Source organism: Phocoena sinus, chromosome 1 (genome assembly GCF_008692025.1).
Source record: "Phocoena sinus isolate mPhoSin1 chromosome 1, mPhoSin1.pri, whole genome shotgun sequence".
NCBI lineage: Eukaryota > Metazoa > Chordata > Mammalia > Artiodactyla > Phocoenidae > Phocoena > Phocoena sinus.
Window position 1 is genome coordinate 135,588,715 of NC_045763.1, and position 21,863 is coordinate 135,610,577.

Here is a 21,863-nt window from a genome sequence, read left to right on the forward strand (position 1 = left end):
TCTGTGATAACTGCCAGTTTTATTCCCCTGGCTAAGAGATCCAGAGGTAATTTGAGGTTTACATTTTTTTTAATAGTTCTTTCTTCAAGAATTTAGGTGCCCCCATTGCCCTTATAAGCTGGTTGCAAATTATTTGATTGACTCTTAATTATAAAAAAGAACTTTAATTCTTTTTGTATGTGTGATGTGTTCATTAAAAAATACATATGAGCAAAAAGAAAAAAACTCACACCACACAGAAATAAGCACAGTTAAAATTTTGATATATGTATGTATGTATACACACACACAACTTGAGATTTACTCCTACATATGTGAGCTGATACTAAATATGCTACTGTGTAACCTGTTATGTTTTACTTTACAATATGGAATGAACATATTTTCATGCATATGTGTGAAACTTCCCAATTGAAAAACAGACCTGGAGAATGTGTCAAAATACAAAATCCAGATGCTGGTAATAAGGACACTACCTAAAGCAAAACCCCACCAGATGATTAAAAATAAAACAAAAGTCAAAGATACATCAGAAAATGCTAACAGAAAGAAAGCAGGCGCCAGATTTTAATATCAGACAAAAAAAAAAAAAAGAATTCAAGGCCTAAAGCACACAGGATGAGGACGGCTGCGTGAATGTCTTTGTTTCCAATGCATCATCACAAACGTGTTTCTTACTCTTCTTATCTCTTCCCTTAGCCTTTCCAACTCATCTACTCCTCTTATCGTTTCTTCTGGGTCCAAATGCCTAACCGGAGTGTCCTCTTTATATCCCTGACCAGGCTGAGTCAGCCCTCCTCTAAGGTTTCCCTCTGCTTCCTGGCTAACACCTTCTTCAGAAGGTTGAGGATTTCTTTCTGCCTCCTGTGGTACAGCTTCCATAGGGCGGTCTTCCTCAGCCTTTGGCACGTTCGGTGCTTTTCTTTCATTTTCTTCACAAGACTTTTGCATGTTGAGTATTTTTCTCTTATTTTATTTTAAAATAAATTAACCCTGCAGGGATCCAGGGGATTTTCCTCCCTCTTCCCTCACTCTATTTGGGTCGCTTCCAAAAGACCAAGAGTCCTGAAAGGATCCGGGGCACTTTTCTCCTCCAGCAATAGGGAGCTGCCTGTGGTCTTTTTGATGATAGCCATTCTGACAGGTGTGAAATGATATCTCATTGTGGTTTTGATTTGCATTTTTCTGATGATTAGTGATGTTGGGCATCTTTTCATGTGCCTGTTCGCCATCTGTATGTCTTCTTTGAAAAATGTCTATTTAAGTCTTCTGGCCATTTTTTAATCAAGTTGTTCATTTTTTGTTATTGTGTTATATGAGCTGTGTCTGTATGTCTATGTGTGTGTATATATGTATACATATATGTATGATATTAACCCCTTATTGGTCATATCATTTGCAAATATTTTCTCCCATTCAGTAGATCCTTTTTTAATATTGTCAATGGTTTCCTTTGCTGTGCAAAAGCTTTTAAGCTTAATTAGGTTCCGTTTGTTTATTTTTGCTTTTGTTTCCTTTGTCTTAGGAGGCAAATCCAAAAAAATATGGCTACAATTTACATCAAGGAATATTCTGCCTATATTCTCTTCTAGGAGTTTTATGGCTTTAGGTCTTACATTTAGGTCTTTAATCCATTTTGAGTTTATTTTTGTATATGGTATGAGAAAATGTTCTAATTTCATTCGTTTACATGTAACTGTCCAGTTTTCCCAGAACCACTTATTGGAGAGATTAGACATCTTTTCCCCATTGTATATTCTTGCCTCTTTTGTCATAGATTAATTGACCATAGTGTGTGAATTTATTTCTGGCCCTCTATTCTTTTCCACTGATTTATGTGTCTGTTTTTGTGCCAGTGCCATAATGGTTGGTTTTTTTGTTTGTTTGTTTGGTTTTGGTTTTTTTTTTTTGCTGCGTTGCTTCTTCGTTGCCGTGTGTGGGCTTTCTCTAGTTGCAGCGAGTGGGGTCTACTCTTCATTGAGGTGCATGGGCCTCACGTTGTGGTGGCTTCTCTTGTTGTGGAGTAAGGGCTCTAGGTGCATGGTCTTCAGTAGTTGCAGCACGTGGGATCAGTAGTTGAGGCACGCAGGCCCTAGAGCGCAGGCTCTGTAGTTGTGGCACACGGGCTTAGTTGCTCTGCAGCATGAGAGATCTTCCTGGACCAGGTATCGAACCTGTGTCCCCTGAATTGGCAGGTGGATTCTTAACCTCTGCACCACCAGTGAAGTCCTGCATTCTGTTTTTCTTTGAATTTTGCTTTATTTATTTACTTTTTATACAGCAGGTTCTTATTAGTTATCTATTTTATACATATTAGTGTATATATGTCAATCCCAATCTCCCAATTCATCCTGCCACCCCCACCCCGCCATACTGTTTTGATTATTGTAGTTTTGTAGTATAATTTCAAGTCAGGGAATGTGATTTCTCCAGCTCCGTTCTTCTATCTCAAGATTGTTTTTGCTATTTGGGATCTTTTGTGTTTCCATACGAACTTTAAAATTATTTGTTTAGTTCTGTTAAAAATGTCTTTGGCACAGTGATTAAGAATCTGCCTACCAGGCTTCCCTGGTGGTGCAGTGGTTGAGAGTCCACCTGCTAATGCAGGGGATGTGGGTTCGTGCCCTGGTCTGGGAAGATCCCACATGCCGCGGAGCGGCTGGGCCCGTGAGCCATGGCCACTGAGCCTGCGCGTCCGGAGCAACTTGAGAGGCCACAGAGTGAGAGGCCTGCATACCGCAAAAAAAAAAAAAAAAAAAAAAAAAAAAAACGGTAAGAATCTGCCTACCAATGCAGGGGACATGTGTTCTATCCCTGGTCCCAGAAGATCCCACATGCCATGGAGCAACTAAGCCTGTGTGCCACAACTACTGAGCCTGCACTCTTGAGCCCATGCCCCACAACTACTGAGCCCACATGCCACAACTGCTGAAGCCCACAAGCTTAGAGCCTGTGCTCTGCAACAAGAGAAGCCGCCACATTGAGAAGCCCACGCACCGCAACAAAGAGTAGCCCTTGCTCAACGCAACTAGAGAAAGCCCATGCACAGCAACGAAGACCCAATGCAGCCATAAATAAATAAATAAATAAATAATTTAAAATGCCTTTGGTATTTTGATAGAGATTGCATTGAATCTGTATATTGCCTTGGGTAGTACGATCATTTTAACAATATTAAATCTTCCAGTCTGTGAACCCAGTGTATCTTTCTTTCTGCTTGTGTCGTTTTCTATTTCTTTCATCAGTGTCTTATAGTTTTTTGAATACAGGTCTTTTGCCTCCTTGGGTAGGTTTATTCCTAGGTATTTTATTCTTTTTGATGCTATGGTAAATGGGATTGTTTTCTCAATTTCCATTAGTTAGTTCTTTGTGTATAGAAAAGCAACAGATTTCTGTATATTAATTTTGTGTCCTACTTCACCAAATTCATTAAAGAGCTCTAGTAGTATTTTGGTGGGGTCATTAGGATGTTCTACATGTAGTATCATATCATTTCAAAAAATAACATTTTTATTCCTCTTTTTCAATTTTGATTCCTTTTCTTTTCTTTTTTTTTTTTTTGGTATGATTACTGTGGTTAGGACTTCCAATATTGTATTGAATAAAAGTGGCGAGAGTGGGCAACCTGGTCTTGTGGAACAAGGATGATCTTGGGGGAAATGCTTTTAGCTTTTTACTATTGAGTATATTAACTGTGGGCTTATCATACATAGTCTTTATTATGTTGAGGTATGTTCCCTCTATAACCACTTTGATGAGAGTTTTTATCATAAACTGATGTTGAATTTTGTCAAAAGCTTTTTCTGCATCTATTGAGATGATCATATGGTTTTTATTCTTCAAGTTTTTAATATGGTGTATCACACTGATTGATTTGTGGATACTGAACCATCCTTGCACCCCTAGGATAAATCCCCCTTGATCCTGGTGTATGATCCCTTTAATGTATTGCTGGATTCAGTTTGCTAATATTTTGTTGAGGATTTTTGCATCTATGTTCATCAGTAATATTGGCCTGTAATTTTTTTTTTTTTTTTTTTGCGGTACGCGGGCCTCTCACTGTTGTGGCCTCTCCCGTTGTGGAGCACAGGCTCCGGACGCACAGGCTCAGCGGCCATGGCTCACGGGCCTAGCCGCTCTGCGGCATGTGGGATCTTCCCAGACTGGGGCACAAACCCGTGTCCCCTGCATCGGCAGGCAGACTCTCAACCACTGTGCCACCAGGGAAGCCCGGGCCTGTAATTTTTGTGTGTAAGTGTGATATCTTTGTCTGGTTTTGCTATCAGGGTGGCCTTGTAGAATGAGTTTGGAAGGGTTCCTTCCTCTGCAATTTTTCTGGAATAGTTTGAGAAGGACAAATGTTAACTCTTCTCTAAATGTTTAATAGAATTCACCTGTGAAGCCATCTGGTCCTGGACTTCTGTTTGTTGGGAGTTTTAAAATCACAGTTTCAATGTCAGTACTTGTGATTGATCTGTTCATATTTTCTATTTCTTCCTGGTTAAGCCTTGGGAGATTGTACATTTCTACGGATTTGTCCATTTCTTCTAGACTGTCCATTTTATTGGCATATAATTGTTCATAGTTTCTTATGATCCTTTGTAACCTTATGCCATAATATCTTTTAAAACCTAATCTAATGATATTTTATCACTCTGCCATGTTCTGTGGATTACACAGATCTACTCTGGTACAATACAAGAGGAATTATGTAAGACTCTGAGTACCAGGAGGTGAGAATCCTTTGGGGCCATCTTGGAGGCAAGGTACAACATAACAGTAACCATGTAATTATTATCTGGATGTATAAAAAGATATGCTTTTTGTAATTTAGTAATACAATCAGACTTCTAAATCTAATAAAGGCTAGTTTCAAAATACTTACCCTAATCATCATGTTTAATGGCAAAACATTAAAAGCATTCTCTTTCAAACCAGGAAAAATACAGAAATGCCCACTTTCCCCACTCTACTCACCATTGTCTTACAGGCCTTAGCCAGTGTAATAAGGCAAGACAAGGAAAGAACTTGAAAGGAAGACATGACTCTGTAATTCTTTGGTGATGATATGATTCCTACATGAAAAACTGAGAAAGAATCTATGAACAGTTAATGAGAGCAGTTAGTAAAACTTCTAGATATAAGATTATACCAGCAGCAAAAAAGAACATTTATTTAAAAATGATAGCCTTACTGTAGCAACAAAAACTGTTAAATAATCTGGAAAAAATGTACAAGATCTTAGTGGAGAAATTTATAAAAGCTTATTGAAAGACATTAAGGAAGACTAAATAAATAGCGAGATATAGCCTATTCTTGAATAAGAAAAATCAGGCAAGAGAGTCATGCCCTACTAGATTGAAAAAAATCTTAACATTCAGTTGTAATTATTGAAACAATGTGGTATTGACAAAAAGATTAATAAGTCTATGGAACTGACAAGAAGGCACAGAAACAGACCATGCTTTGGGAACTTGACATACAATAGAGTTTTCAGTTGAGAAAAGATGCTCAATTGGACCCATTTAAAGTTTTTTCCTCGTATCAAACAAAAATAAATTCCAAGTGGATGATTAAAGACTCAAATATGAAAAACAAAACTTGTAAAACTTCTAAAATAAATTACAGAAAACCTTCTTTGTGATCCCATGGTGAAAGAATTTAAGACAGAAAAGGGTGAAACCATAAAAGAAAATATTGCTACTTTCTGTCCATCAAAATACACTATAAAAAGAGTGGAAAATGCAACAAACAACCTAGAAGAGACTTGTAATGTATATAACTGACAAAGTGTTAGTACTCATAATGTTTTTAAATTCTACAGAGAAAATCTAATGGAAATACAAGCAAAAGCCTTGATGTTATGAAAGAAAAAACAAATGGCCACTAAATATATGAAAATGCTCAAAGTCCCTAGTAATCAGAGAAATTCAATCTAAAACTATAATATTTCATATCATGTGTACCGTACAGGCAAAACATAAAGGGTGATGAAGATGTAGAACAACAGGTACTCGCGTTCACTACCAGCGAAAGTTGGTACAACCATTTTGGAAGACAATTTGCTATTTTTATGGTGTTCTATTGCTGCATACAAACCACCCCAAATTTAGTGACTTAAAATAACATTCCACAGTTTCTGTGGGTCACAAATTGGAAGGGGCTTGGCTGGGCAGCTCTGGAATCATTCATTCAGTTCCAGTGGGTCATCTGGGAGTTGGGGCCACTAGGAACTGGCTGGAATCATTCTTCATATTGTCTCAGCATCCCTCCTTGGGACCTCTCCACTTGGGCAGCTAGATTGAGCTCATAGCATGGTGGCCTCCAGCCTCTGGTTGGTCAGAGTCCTTATAAGGAAGCTAAAATCTTTTAGGAGCAAGTATTTGAGCTAACAAAATAGAAGGTGTATGGCCCTTTATAAACTAGCTTTGAAAGTCACACAGAGTAACTTCCACCATTCTCTACTGATTTAAAGTTACAAAAGCTCACCCACTATCCAAGAAAGGGGACATAGACTCCATGTCTTGATGGGAGATATGTCAAAGTCACATTGTAAAAAGAGCATTTGGATGGAAGATATTTTTGTTGCTATCTTTAGAAAATATTATGTGCCATAGGCACTATTTACTAAAATTTACTTCACTCCTGGATATTTACCTTACAGAAATTCCTTCCCATATGCATCTGGAGACACAACACTTTGTAATTACAAAAAACTGAAAACAACATGTCCAGCAACACTGGAATGGATAAATATACAGCAATATTCTTCATAAGTGAAAGTGAATGAACTCTAACCACACATATTGATATGAAAGAATCACAAAAACAATGTGGAACTGAAAAGGCAAATTGTAGAATATATATATCATTTATATCAAGGTCACAAATAAGTAAAGCTATTTATGCTACTTTATGTTATATTGTTTAGGAATATCTATATTTGTGGTAAACTCGTAAATTATAGAGAAAAGCAAAGGAATGAGTAACATAAAATTCAGGATAGTGGTTTCCTGGGGGGAAAACAAGCAGAAGGAGAACAGTCTGGGAGGGGTATACTGGGAGCTTTAAGGTTCTGGGCTGTTTTATTTCTTAAGCTGAGGGGTAGTTACTTACTGTTCAGTTTAATAATAAACTGTTTATTAGGTTTTGAATTTGAATTAGGTTTGAAAACAGAACAGTTTAATAATAATATTTAAAATAAATGTATATATTCGTGACAATTCTCACAAAATTCAAAAAATATGTATTTATATAAAGGGCTTTGCCACATGTATAACGAACCTCCTTTCCCAAGAAAGTATATTAGCCAAGTCTAGAAATAGGAAACTTGTTTTCTCCTCTGATAATAGACATCTGAAACATTATATTTACATAGCACCATTGATATGATAGACTGGTATGCAAAGTTTGCATTGATTTTAAAGCTAAAACATGAGATTTCAAAGACATTGAGTGGGGATATGGGGACAAACGCTTAAATTTCTCGATGAATGGGACATTTGAGTTTATTCTTTCTCTGTAAGGAGATATTCTGGCAGAAAAGTTTTGAGAAGCTCTGAGTCTCCTGGCCAACTTGATTACTCATTATTTCCTGAACACATCCTGTATCTTCTGACTTCGTGCTTTGGCTCCTGCCAAACCTTTCAAGTCACAAAATTTACTTGGTAAAAGAGAGGAGGTAAAAAGCCAACTTGTTCTTGTCCAGAACCAGGATGATTTGATCTACATTCTGTGTTCCTACAGAAGGGAAACAATCCTCTAACATTTGTGCAAGTCTGCCTTATGACCTAAAATTTGAAGACCTGGATCCATTGTTTCATACTGACGCTGCAACTGTACAAGCTCAGCCAATAAGGGCGATTGTTTCCAGCTGATAGCAGTTTGGTGAAATTAATTGTTGCTTGACATTATTTTTGTTATTTAAAATTCATTCATCCCTGACAACCTATTAGGGAATCTTAGTCAAATTTCTAACAGATGGCTATTTACTATATTGCTAAAACCACCACAATTATTTCTTGAACTTTTACTGGTAATTTCTGCAGAGTTAGATTCCAGTGGAAATTAAAGGTGGACTGTTAGAACATTGCATAGAGGATCTTATATAGTTCCAGAGTGGCTTTTCATCCCTGAGTATGAAGTTTAATGTGCTCCTACATCTTCTTCTAAAACAATATACCGAAAGACATGTCTCATTACCACACATTGCCCAGCCCAACTCCGAGTCAGTGAACCTCTCACCTCCATAGATTGTTCATCGTGCCAAAGGATGTACATTAGTGAAGGAAACTGGGTAAACTTGTTCTCTATTGCGTATGCTTTTGATGTCTTGAAGGCAAAAGTCTTGACTCTTCACACCTGTCACTCCTGTCTATTTTTGGATTTCTTAAATCTATGATTTCTCAAAAAATCTCTTGAGGTGTACCTCCCACTTCCTACGTATGTGATTCAGTTAAATTCAAAATCTATTAATTGTTTCCTATACTTACTGTGTTACACACTACACAGGGGAATCAAGAATGGGTAAGACCATCTCTGTTCTTCAGGAACAACAGAGAATTTTGTGTGTGTATACAGGAAGTTGAAGTAGGTGGTTAAAAAGTATATAGATAACTGTAAATAAGGCAGGTCACACGTGCTATTTGTAGGCCCACCAATAACATTTGTGGGATTGAGAACCAAAGAATAAATTGAGGCCCACGTGCCTTATGTTTAAGTCTTTAAAAGTTATAAATCAAGTTCACGCAGGACTATCAAAGAAAATATATCTTCTTATATCAACAAACAAACCTTTATAAAAATCAAATGGGGGCTTCCCCGGTGGCGCAGTGGTTGAGAGTCCGCCTGCCGATGCAGGGGATGCGGGTTCTTGCCCCGGTCCGGGAAGATCCCACATGCCGTGGAGCGGCTGGGCCCGTGAGTCATGGCAGCTGAGCCTGCGCGTCCGGAGCCTGTGCTCCGCAACGGGAAAGGCCACAACAGAGAGAGGCCCACGTACGGCAAAAAAAAAAAAAAAAAAATCAAATGGGAAAATATATCTAAAGCTATAACTTTTGTATGACTGAAAGAGAAGTAAAATGTCAAATATTACAATTTAAATATTATTGCATGTATCTAGATTTTGGGCTGATGATCCAATGATATCTGGATGGGGAATAAAATTAAAACATATGTAATTCATATATTATCATGTATTTATTTCATAACTTTTATCTTGCCATCATCAACAAAATCATTAATTATGTTATTATCATTAAGATGTTCATTTTTTGTGCACTATCTACAGTAATGATTCAAAGTATTAGTATACAAAATGTAGTAGAATTTAAAGTGTACAAAAATTGAATGTGTTGAATATATTTTCATTAGGAAAGTATATGTAAAATGTAAAATAAAAATTATTTTAATATATGTTTTAAAAGTTATTTCATGTATAAAATATTATAAAATATAAATTATGTATATATAATTTATATATAATATAAAATGGAAAAATAAAATATAATTAATGAATATCAATATTTTAAGTCATATTATTTAAATAAAACTGGCATTTAAAAATGTTTTTCTTTTTGTCTGATGTATTACATGTAGTGAAGTACACAGACTTAAGTATATAGTTAGAAGAACTTTTACATTTGTGAACACCCATGTAATCACCACCCAGATCAAGACACTGAATATTTCTAACACAGCAGCAGGCTCCCTCATGCCTTCTCTTAACTGATAACTTGGCAAAAGGTAACCACCAATCTGACCTCTATATTAGTTTTTTCTGTATTTAAAAATTACTTTATTTAGATATAATTCACATACCATAAAATTCACCCATTTAAAGTGTACAATTCAATAGTTTTTAGTGTAGTCACAGAGTTGCACAACCATCACTACAATCAATCTTAGAACACTTCCATCACCCCCAAAGGAAACTGTATCTCTTAGCAGTCACTCCCAATTTCCACTCAATTCTCCCGGCTCTGGGTAATTACCAATGTTCTTTCTGTTTCTACAGATTTACCTATCCTGGACGTTCCATATGGATGGAATCATATAATATGTGGTCTTCTATGACAGTCTTATTTCCCCTTAGCATAATATTTTCAAGTTTTATCCACGTTGAAACATATGTCAGTACTTCATTTCTGTTTATGGATGAATCATATTCAATTATATGGATATACTATGTTTTATTTATTCATTCATTAGTTGATAAGCATTTAGTTTGTTTCCACTTTTTGGTTATTATGAATAATGCTGCTATGAATACTTTGCACAAGTTTTTGTGTGGACAAATGTTTCTCTTGGATATATACCTAGGAGTGGAATTACTGGGTCATATGGCAATTATATGCTGAACTGCTAGGCTGTTTTGCAAAGTGGTTGCACCACTTAAATATTTTTACTGTAAAGTCTATTTTATCTGATATTAATATAGCCACTCCAGCTTTCTTATGATTGCTTTTTGAATGATTCATGTTTTTTCCTCTTTTAATTTCAACCTCTGTGTATCTTTGAATCTAAACTGCTCCTGTAGGTAGCATATAGATGGATTTTGTTTATTAATGTATTCTGTTCAATTCATTCATACAATGTTATTATTATCGATATAGTTGAATTTATGTCTGCCATTATAATTTTTATTTTCTGTGTCTCATGTCTTTTTTGTTCATCTCTTCCTACTTTACTTTTTTTTTTTTTTTTTCTTTTTTTCTTTTTTCTTCTCTTTTTTTTATTTATTTTTTTCCCTTTTTTTCTTTAATTGAATATTCCTTAGCGTAACATTTAAATTTCTTTAATGATTTTTTCCCTATATTTTTTGGAGTTATTTTCTTAGTGGTTTCTCTAGGTCTTACCATATCGTCTTAACTGACCAGAATCTTCTTTAGATTTATACCAACTTAGTTCCAGTAAGATAAAAAAAATCATCTGGTGATTCAGGAAATCTTGAGGGTGTTTTCTTACGTGTGTATATTACCTGAACTATTATTACATCTATGGCAGTGCCTAAAATGTAATACTTTGCTATTTAGAGCTAGAGGCAGTCTATCGAGTCAAGCTGCAGTCTACTTAACAGGGATAGGTGGCACTCCTCCCTGTATATAAAGAAACCTGTTTGTAGAAAAACAAGTGATGACAGCATGCAAGATGACTGAATCACTAAGACAAGGAATGAAGTTGTGTCTGACCTCTCATTAGTTTGGGATCTGCCCACAATCTTATATTTCAGTTGGCTTCATTAACTCATTCAATATATTTTTCAGGTGGCTCTTACATATTTTGCTGGATGCTTCCAGAATACATAAAAAAGAGAGGAGTCCAACTCTCTAAGAGTTTTCAGGGACATACCAATCAAGGTTGTCCTGATTTACACTCTTGCCTTGTACTAACTTAGTCACAAAACCTTAACTCCGATGAGTCTATGTTTCACTACGCCCTGAGTGCCAATGGAGAAATTACACATATTTGAAACGGGATAAGATTTGTTGCTTGTTTGGTATCATAAGAGAGATGTGGACTCTTTTGAAGAACTGAGATGTTGGACTTCACTGGCTGAACAGTGGTTAAGAATTCACCTGCCAACGCTGGGGGCACTGGTTCGATCTCTGGTCCGGGAAGATCCCACGTGCCATGGAGCAACTAAGCCCATGTGCTACAACTACTGAGCCTGCGCTCTAGAGCCTATAAGCCACAACTACTGAAGCCCGCGTGCCTAGAGCCCGTGCTCCGCAACAAGAGAAGCCACTGCAATGAGAAGCTTGCGCACCACAATGAAGAGTAGTCCCCACTCGCCACAACTAGAGAAAGCCAGCAGGCAGCAACAAAGACCCAGTGCAGCCAAAAAATAAAATTAATTAATTAATTTAATTAAAAAAAAAACCTTTCTTAAAAAAAAAAAAGAATTGAGATGTTTGTATTTTAAAACCCGATTTGGTTCCTGTTCAGTTTCCTGTTCTGGCTCCCTGTAGACCCCAGTGTCTTCTTGTGATATGGCTCAGTCCCCAGGTTGAGGCCACTGTTCTCTTCCTTCCCCACATCAAAGTTTAGCTGCATCCCTGGGTGGTAGGACTTTAGATGGCTTTTATCTTTGTGCTTTCTGTACCTGATTTTATTTTCTGCAGTAAGTATGCATTATTGACACAACCAGCAAAAAAGTTAGAACTATTTTTATTGTAAAATTAAACAAATCTTGATTGCTTCTTGTTCAGTTTCTTTAGGTCTCAGTTGGAGATGGACTAGTGCAGCTTAAATATTAACCCGAGTAAAGCTTATTCTTCGTCCTTCTCCAGGAAGCATTTTCTTACTTCAGTCAGCATTAACTCCAGCCACCCAGCCTGCTATGCTGAAGATCCTGGATACATCCTGAACAACCACATCCAAACACTCTCTAATTCTGTTAATTGTCTGTTTAAATCTCTGTCAAATATGCCCACCCTACTTGCTACTGCCCTAGTTTAGGCACTTATCATCTCTCATCCATAGTACTGTAATGCCCTTCTAACTGGTCTCTCCACCTTCAGTTTCATTTCCTCTAGTACAGTCTCCTAAATCATGACTCTTCCCTACTTAACATCCTTTACTGGCTCCCCACTGTCTATGGGAGTCTGAGTCAGAATGTCTCAGCATGGTCTACATATTTCTTTTTTTTTTAAAGTTTTATTTTATATTGGAGTATAGTTGATTAACAATGTTGTGTTGGTTTCAGGTGTACAACAAGGTGATTCAGTTATCCCTATACATGTATCTATTCTTTTTCAAATTATTTTCCCATTTCTTAAGCCCTGACACCAACTTTATCTCTTGCCACTTCTTGGTAAGTAACCTACACTTCAACAATACTCAACTACTTTCCAGTCTGTTGCATAGTTCTGTCTCTAGTTCTGGCTCCCTCTTTTCTTGTTAGCCTTTGACTTTGTTTTTCTTTTGCTTAGAATGTCCCTCCTCCCTTGCCTGCCAATTAAATTTCTCTTTCTTCCTACTGGTTCAGAAAGCTAGAGTCAGGTAGACTTCCTCCATTCAACCTTCCCTCTCCTAGAGTAGCAGGCTGTGATAATCATTCTATCTGCTCCTACTGAATCCAGAAGATAACAACATCAAAAATAATGATAAACCTCAGTGTAGAAAAGTGTAAAATAACTGTTGATATTTATTGACTACTTCTATATGCCAGCGTCTGTACTTGGAGCTCTGTAGGCATTGACTCATTTCATCCTTACAGTGACCCTGTAAGGTAGGCACTTAAAAAAAATTTTTTTTAATTTTAATTTTTTTATGTCTTTACTGGAGTATAATTGCTTTACAATGGTGTGTTAGTTTCTGCTGTATAACAAAGTGAATCAGCTATATGTATACATATATCCCCATAGCCCCTCCCTCTTGCATCTCCCCCCCCCCTCCCTATCCCACCCCTCTAGGTAGTCACAAAGCACTGAGCTGATCTCCCTGTGCTATGTGGCTGCTTCCCACTAGCTATCTATTTTACATTTGGTAGTGTATATATGCCCATGCCATTCCCTCACTTTGTTCCAGCTTCCTTTCCCCACCTCCCCAACCCCTGCCACCAAGGTAGGCACTTTTATTATCCCTTCTTATTATAATACTTGTCCTACTTGTCTTGAAATGGCTAACTTATTGTCAATCTCCCCAATAGACAGTTGTTTTTATTCATCTTTAGATTCCTAGCAACTAATACAAGTTCCGTACGTGTGGTTTTTGGAATGTGATAAAGCCAACATTCATATTTAACCAAGCCTTGATCCCAAGGAGTGAATGATGTGAGATTTTCAGGTCAGTGGTGGGAGAGGCTTGGAGTTTGGGCAGAGGCATTCAGGGTCCCTCCAGTAATATTAAATGATCTTTCCCCTTGAACTAAATGGCATCCTCCTACTTGCTTAAGAAAACCACCTGGGAGTCACCTTGTTTACCACCTTTCTTCACACCTGCACCTCAGGAAAATATCCTGAGATCCTTCAACTTCTGTTTCTATAGCAACCGCCCTAATCCAGGTCACCATCATATATTGCATGGACTTGTCCAATAGCTCTCTATCATCCTCTGGCTTCTCCCTGTTCCATTTCTAACCCCCTGCAAGTCATTCTCTACAAAATAGGTTGACTTATAAAACAAGACAAGACATAACTTAACAAACAAAAAAATCCAAACAACAGGATTAGCCTTCTGCTTAACTTGCCAACCTCAGTCTCATACCCTCCACACAAGGTGTTTCAGGCCTCCTGGCCTTCTGTTCCTCAAACAAGCCAACGTTGTTCAGCATTAGCACTTCCGCACCCATGTCCTCGGTCTAGAATGCTCTTCTTCCCCATAATTGGCATAGCTGGCTCCTCCTCATTTAAGGCTTAGTTCAGATCATCTCCTCAAAAAGTCCTTTCTTGACCACTCTTTTGTTTTCTTCTTAACACATCACTACCTGCTATTATTTTATTTACTTTTTTAAAAAAGTTATCTTTTCCACTAGAAATATAAGCATCTAAGTGCTGGGCTTCTGTTATATTCACTCCTGTATCCCTAGCACCAAGAACAAAACACAATATTTTTTGAATGAATAAACGAAACAAGGGGAAAAAATGAGCCTTTTTAGTATGTGTATATAGTGGTGAGCAGTCTTAAAGAAAGGAGTCCCTGTGTTCCTACTACTCTTAAACTGGTAGGAGGGGAGAGGTGATGTATCAGATCCTATTGTCATCCAGGTGGCAGAATTAGCAATCACAACTGTAGAAGAGGTAAACTGGGTGTGCCTGCCAATGACTGCCAGTCCTGAATTGACTGAAGGCTGAAGCCAGGTTCTGCTTCGAGGTGAACAATGCTGGGTGCTCTGGGCGGCCAGGGGAACTTATACAAATCTCTTTGTTAAAAGGTCCACCGAGAGTAGTCAGTTTAGGTAACCTCGATCCATTTGTTCAGGGCAGCCTGACCGGGTCATGGGTGGCCATCTCAACCTGATACTGTAGGGTTGGATTGACTGGACAGGCTAGGTTAGCTCTTACTGGTTTGCAGGCTGAGAGTGTGGCCCTTCAGTCCCTGTTGCCCACATCGTTCCCTTTTCACCTACCTTTGCCTACGTATTGGCCTTCATAAAAATCTAAGCGATCTAAACAGATACAATCTAATTGTATCTAATGTCCTAATCTCTCTGCATCATCATTTTCTCTTTAATTGTGAAGTCCCCTTTTAAATTACTTCATTGCCCCGGTATTTCACTTACCTTACTGTCTCTTTATCTAGTTCGCTGAAGGACACAGTTGAGAACAATTTTCAAAGCATTAAAGCATCCCATGACAAACGCTTCTGGCTAGCGCTTCTAGTTGTCCTAGGGGGTCAGTTCAAACTGCAATAATCCACAGTTCTATAGGCGCATTCTGCGAGTCTCTGGAAGAGGCACTAGACTCGTCAGTTCTGCGCTACCATGCAGGGCTCCTTTTCGGACAGGCAGCAAGTTGCCTCGGTCCCATTTCTGCAGAACATTGAATCGCTGGGGTAGAAATGGAAAGCAAGCTACTGTCGCGGGAATCAAGGTCTACTCGCGCAAAGCTTCCCGCTTAGTGGGCCAAGGCCAGCGTGGGTCTCTAGCCTGGGAACCCCGCGCACTCGGGGAGGGGCGGGGCGGCCGTGGGCGGTGGGCGGAGCCTGACGGCGGGCGGGAGCACCAATGAAAGCCTCAGCCGGCGCTGGCCGTGCGCATGACGCTGCGTAGCGGGCTGCGAGGCTGGGGGCGGAGGGGCTGGGGAGTCGGGCGCGTTACATTCGTTTGCTGTTGGGCTGGTGGCGTTGGCGGCCTGGGGCAGCCGGGAAGCGAGCGGCTAGGAGCCGACCTTCTTGCCAGCCGCGCTGTGACGGCTTCTCGGCTTTGCCCTCCTTGCTGAGGTCCCCGCTGCCAGGCTCCGGCCCCAGGTAATGCCCATGCTCCCCAGTCCCCTCCTCACTTCCTGCCAGGGTCCACCCGCCTCTGCCGGAGAAGAAGGGGAGAGAAGTGGCGGCTGCAACTCTGGCCCGGGGGCCTGGCCTTGTCCTGGGCTGAGGGGAGGGGGAGGCTCCGCGAGTCCTGGGCAGTTTGGGGGATGGGGCGGGCGGGAAAGTTACCTTCGGGCGCCGGTATGGCTGGCAGCCTTTTAAACCTTGGAGGTTTGTTTGGTGTCCCCCCCAAATCCTGTGACATCTCTCAAGCCAGTAGTAAAGAAAGTTATGAATTAGAATACATTTTATTCCTTAAAAAGCGAAACCAAAAACGCACTCAGAGTGTCAGCTTCTGACTGATTTTAGGGGAAAAAAGTGTGAAGGGATAGGTGGTACTTCAAGACATCGAAATCTGGATACCAGAACCTTTAATCAACTCATTTTATTTTGAAATATTAGGATGTGATTAAGTTTCTGTCATTCTTAAATGTTAATAGCCATGCAGTTTAAATGATATGTATGTTTAGAAGTTATTTGTAAGCGAGAAACACCTATAAGCTCTCAGGTGGGTGCTGTTTAAACATTTTTTTCCAGAGTCCCTTGAATTCGAGTAGAATTCAACTCGAAGCATTCTTTTTTTTTTCCCCTTGCTTTAAGTTGGGCGGTATTGATGTTAGGGAAGTTGTGTGTTGTTTAGGCATGAGGATGGATTTTGGAAGGAGCTCTGATGCATTCAAGACTATTCCTTTAAAAATGCACGTGTCTCATTGCATCATGTGCTGCGAACTCTCAAGATTTCACATTCTTAGGATAAAGATCAAAACACTGTTGCCACTCTTATCTCCAGTTCAGTTTGAGCTCTCTGGGCTCCAGCCACACCGGTTTTATTTTTGTTCTTCTAAGAAAGCCTCTTTCTCTTTACTATCTCCTGGTCTTTAGGGGTTTCCTTCACCTCTAATTGGCTCATTTCCTCTAATATCAGCCCTAATATCACTTTTTCAGGAAACCCATCCTGTGGGGAGTTAAACCCTCCTAGCGCTCTATTTTTCTTAGCTGCAGTTAATCATCAATTGTAATGAGCTGCGTTAGTTACTTAGATGCTTTGTTTCTTCTACTAGCATGTAAATTTCATGAAGGCTGGGCTAGTCCATCTTATTTAGGTCTTAGTTCGCAGTCTGGCCCAGCACCTGGCACAATGAGAGAATGAATGAGTTGGAGGACAGAGGAGGGAACTTTTTTTTTTTTAATGATTGCTTTTATTTATTTTATTTTTGGCTGCACTGGGTCTTCGTTGCTGTGCGTGGGCTTTCCTTAGTTGCGTCGAGCGGGGGCTACTCTTTGTTGCGGTGTGCGGGCTTCTCATTGCGGTGGCTTCTCTTGTTGCGGAGCATGGGGTTTACGCACGCGGGCTTCAGTAGTTGTGGCACGCAGGCTCAGTAGTTGTGGCGCACGGGCTTAGTTGCTCCTCGGCATGTGGGATCTTCCCGAACCAGGGATCGAACCTGTGTCTCCCGCATTGGCAGGCGGATTCTTAACCACTGCACCACCAGGGAAGTCCCAAGGAGGGAACTTTTGAATGAAAAATATTAACTAGAGATTACCTGTTTCCTTTGGGAAGGAAAAGGAAAAAGTTTTTAACAAAGGCCAGTTAACAAAATTTATTTTTGGAATTTATCACATAGGATAAATGATTATAGTGACCATACAGGTGTAAATGAGAATTTGTGTTCTTTAGTTTTGCTAATTGATAAGCCAGTTCTTTGATATGTAAATATAGGGTTGTACTAGGGCAAACCTTTATTTGGAAAGAAGAAAGGGAACCTTTATGTTTTGAATTGTATCTGTAAAGTGTTTCTCTTTACCCCTACTGAACCTGGGAGTGATGTAACAAAGTCTTCTCCTAGAGTAGGTGTTCCTGTTCAATGTTTCTTTTTTTTAAAAAAATAGATTTAAATGTGCTTTTGAAAGCTTTATTAATAAAGGAACACTGCAGGCAGGCTAAAGTGAACACTTCTTTCCAACGTGATTCATTTTAGTGGTTCAATCCAATTCTTTTTGTTTCGCTTTCTTAAGGCAAGTTAGATACTACCACACTGAACGTTCCAAAACCAGTGAACTGGTTGGATTCTTAAGAAATAATTGTTCAGTGTGTTGTATTTTTAAAATAGCTAGTCAACTTTATGCCACTTTGGGTGTAAATGTTTCTGCTGCCACTTACTGTCATATGACTGAGTTTAGTAGTGTTTCCGAATCTTTTGCACCTTTTAAAATGGAAATTTTAAGTGAGGTATGTGATGCACTGACCCTGGCATCCAGCACTTTAAATGTTACTGACATGATAAACATGAGTGCCTATTTCCTTTATTGCTGCACCTCTTGTGAGACTAGTCTTATGATCATGATTTTCACTTCCTCAACTCATTTTACAACCCAGTTCAATGTTTCTTTCTCTCTCTTCCTGAAACTTCCTTCTTCCTGAAACTAATTATGCATGTAAATTGTAGCTACTAATGTCCCCAGATTGTGAAATATTCAGTGCCCCATGCTCTTTTTTTTTTTCTTCCTGTATTTTTTTGGTCCTACCTGAATTTTCCATGGTATTGACTGTAGGTTACCTCTTGTATCTTCTAACTTGATTTGAAACATTGCTTGCTCCTGGTTCTCCTCTAATCTTTCCTAGGCCTTGTTTTTTTTCTTTACAGTTCTTTAATTGCCTTGTAATATTGGAAAATGTTAACCACTTCTAAAATGAGATAATAGTGGGAATTCCCTGGCGGTTCAGTGGTTAGGACTCTTTCACTGCTGTGGCCTGGGTTCAATCCCTGGTCAGGGAACTAAGATCCCTCAAGCCATGTGGCGTGGCCAAAAGAAAAAAGGGTTAATAGTATCTGCCACATAGATTGTTGTGAGGATTAAATGAGCCAAAGTAAGTACTAGGCAAATGTTAGCTTTGTTATTTCCTAAGTAATCTCTTTTCTTGACTTATGGCCTCTCCCTGAGACTTCCTTCCTGTGCTTGGCCTTAGCTGCTGCCTATACACCAATGAATCCCACATCTCTCTCTTTAGTCCAGATTTGTATATTCATTTGCCTGTTGGCGATAATCACTTGGCTGACTCACCGGTATATCATATTGAACTTATCTACTCATTTCTCTTCTCCTGTAGTTACTTAGCTTAATGGCACACCCGTAGGCTTAGTTGGGAAACTCGCTTGGGATCTGTATTTCCAACTGCCTTCTGGGTGTAGGCACCTGGATATCTCATAGATGCCTCAGCTTAATGTTTGTAAATTTATCCGATCTCTCTTATCTCTTCTTCATGAAATCATTTGTCCATTTAAGAAATACATGTCATTTGAGCCTTACTTTAGGCCCTTATCATTTGTGAGAGCTCATTGTTCTCCCTGTTATCCAGAAGGGCAAAATTTCCCCCTTTACCCCTCTTGAGTTCTCTTTTTTCCCCCCCAGTATTTGCTTTTTTATTCTGATAAAATATACATATCATAAAATTCACCTTTTTAAAAACAATTTTATTTTGTACTGGAGTATAGTTGATTTAACCCCTCTTGAATTCTTGACACAAGGTAGATTAACAGGAGAAAAAAGAATCTTTGATTCGTGTGCATGGAGGTCTCAGAAACAAGACCTAAAAAGTGGCCAAAGTAGGCAGCTTTTATATGTTTTAGACCAACAATAAGTTAGAGGGGAATTGACAAGACAAAGAAGCTTAGGTTTGGGTGCTTAATTAGTAAGGAACTTAAGCAAAGTTTGGGCTTGGTTAGTAAATTAGCAAAGAAGTGGCAGGTGTTTCCTTATACAGGTCTCTGGGCCCTGAACTCCCCATCTCTGGTGATAAGGATGTCTTTCTACCTTCCATTACAGGGAGGGCACCTTTTACGTGGGAGATTTATTTCCTGTTTTCAGGGAGACAGAGAGGAGGGTCATAGTCTCCCCCTTGCAACCGCTGTTTCTTCAAAATAGTATGCCACTGAGGCATATTTTGGGGCAGCCCGCCCTGGGCCCCAGCACTGCCAATAGCACATCCTCCACATTGCTGCCTGAGTTCTTACTAAAAGACAAATGTCAAGTCAGACAGATATAAGTCACCCTCTGTTTAAAAGCCTCTATCAACTCCTTGTTTTGTGTGTTAAGTTCCAAACTCCTTAGAATTGCCCCTAAGGACCCTTGACCTTTTGTCCTTGCCCTTCCATTTACCCTGTGCTCCAGCCTTTTCCTTCTCTTCCTTTAAGATTTAACCTAGATTTTACCTACTTCTCGAAACCTTTCCTAATTGCCCCTAAGCTCTATTGGGCATCAGGCCTGTATTCCCTTCATGTACATATATCTAAATTACTGTTCTGTAATACTCCTATAATTATGTTTTTATATCTTTCTCTCAGTAGTTTTTCATTCCTTGAGGGCTCAGACTGTTTAATCATCTTTGTATCCCAGGGCCTGGCATGTAGTAGACGTCAATAAAATGTTTGAAATAATGGATCTGTCACCAAGGTCTGTACATGTTCATGTTTTCAGAGTGCTCTTCATCTGGTTCTGTTTTGATGCCTGGCAAACTTCTATGTCTTATCTGAACTCTGGCTCTAATGTCACCTTCTCTAAGTGGTTGGTTATGCCTTTTCTTGACACCGTGTGTGCGTAAGTGTGTGAGAACAGTTAATGGGGTAGACCTCTGTATTATTTACAATACATCTAACATCATTGTAGAAAGAGGTGCTTAAAATACATGGATTTTCAGATAATTGACACGTACCTTTTAAGTTTCAAAAGTTAAAAAAATTGTTTTTCAAGGCAAATTAAAATTTTTGTCTTTGCCTTCTATGTTTAAAGTACCATAGCCTTTTACAAGATGTGCCAGGGTCATTAAAGCATGAACTTCAGGGGAGTTCCATGGTAGTCTAGTGGTTAGGATTCCAGGCTTTCACTGCTTGGCCCAGGTTCAATCCCTGGTAGGGGAACTAATATCCTGCAAGCCGCGTGGCACGGCCCAAAAAACCAAAAACCGAAAAACAAAAAGCAGCATGAATTCAGCAGGTTTGCTTTTTTTTTTTTTTTTTTCTTTTTGGCTGCGTCGGGTCTTAGTTGCAGCATGGGGGCTCTTTCATTGCCGTGCTCCGGCTTATCTCTAGTTGTGGCCCACGGGCTCCAGAGCGCATGGGCTCTGTAGTTGTGGTGGCGTGGGTTTAGTTGCTGCGTAGCATGTGGGATCTTAGTTCCCCAACCATGGATCGAACCCATGTCCCTTGCATTGGGGGGCAGATTCTTAACCACTGGACCACCAAGGAAGTCCCTGCAGGTCTGCTTTGATACAATAATGTGTTGGGGGACTCATAAGAAACATAAGCCCTTTAACCCTACGTGAAAAGACCTATGGTTGCTTTCTCTTTTTTAAAGTTGATTCCTACTTTTAAAGTTTTCTTTCTTTACAGTTGTCTATAATTATGCTTCTGGTTGTCACTACTTTTTTCTGTGTGAATTGGGGACAGGATTACCTACCTCACAGGGTTATTGTTAAGTTTAAAGGAGGTAATGTATACAAAGATCTTATCAGAAATTGTAGCCAGTGGTAAGTACACATTAAAAGGAACTTACCAGCAATTCTAATAATGTTTGTTCTAATTATTTGAATTGTTTCAGGAGAAAAATCTCTCAAGTTTGAGAGATTTAACAGGGAAGTAAAAGTCATGGCATTTGTTAGCAAACTGTTTCTCAAAGTCTGTTAGACAGCCTGAGTTTATAATTGGGTCCAGAATGGCAGATGCTGATGAAAAGTCTTAAGCTCTAGAATGGATCATTTTTATGTACGTCCATACAACTTAAACCCCAAACTGGGGTCTATGTTTATCTTTTAGTGTTAACAGGTAAAGTTAGAAATGAACATGAGTTTCAATTCTCATACTATCCTCTTGATGATTGTTGCATGAACATGTGAAGGG

General features: G+C 39.1%; 2 protein-coding genes across 7 annotated transcripts in view; one reads left to right on the forward strand and one right to left on the reverse strand.

The window, feature by feature from the left end:
• Window positions 1-549: 549 nt before the first annotated feature.
• On the reverse strand, window positions 550-1,077 carry LOC116758886 (transcription elongation factor A protein-like 8). Its single transcript, XM_032642144.1, has one exon. It carries the CDS (start codon window positions 949-951, stop codon window positions 598-600), a length of 354 nt encoding a protein of 117 aa, XP_032498035.1. The 5' UTR covers window positions 952-1,077; the 3' UTR covers window positions 550-597.
• A 14,615-nt stretch (window positions 1,078-15,692) lies between these two features.
• The window catches only part of SOAT1 (sterol O-acyltransferase 1), a 58,028-nt gene continuing 51,857 nt past the window's right edge, over window positions 15,693-21,863 (forward strand). For 4 of the 6 annotated variants that reach the window (XM_032643722.1, XM_032643733.1, XM_032643742.1 and 1 more), the window contains exon 1: window positions 15,719-15,909. The gene's annotated coding sequence lies outside the window, so the exon portion shown is untranslated. Of the gene's footprint in view, window positions 15,910-21,863 lie in introns of all 6 variants that reach the window. The other 2 variants (XM_032643725.1, XM_032643728.1) reach the window with 2 other exon arrangements.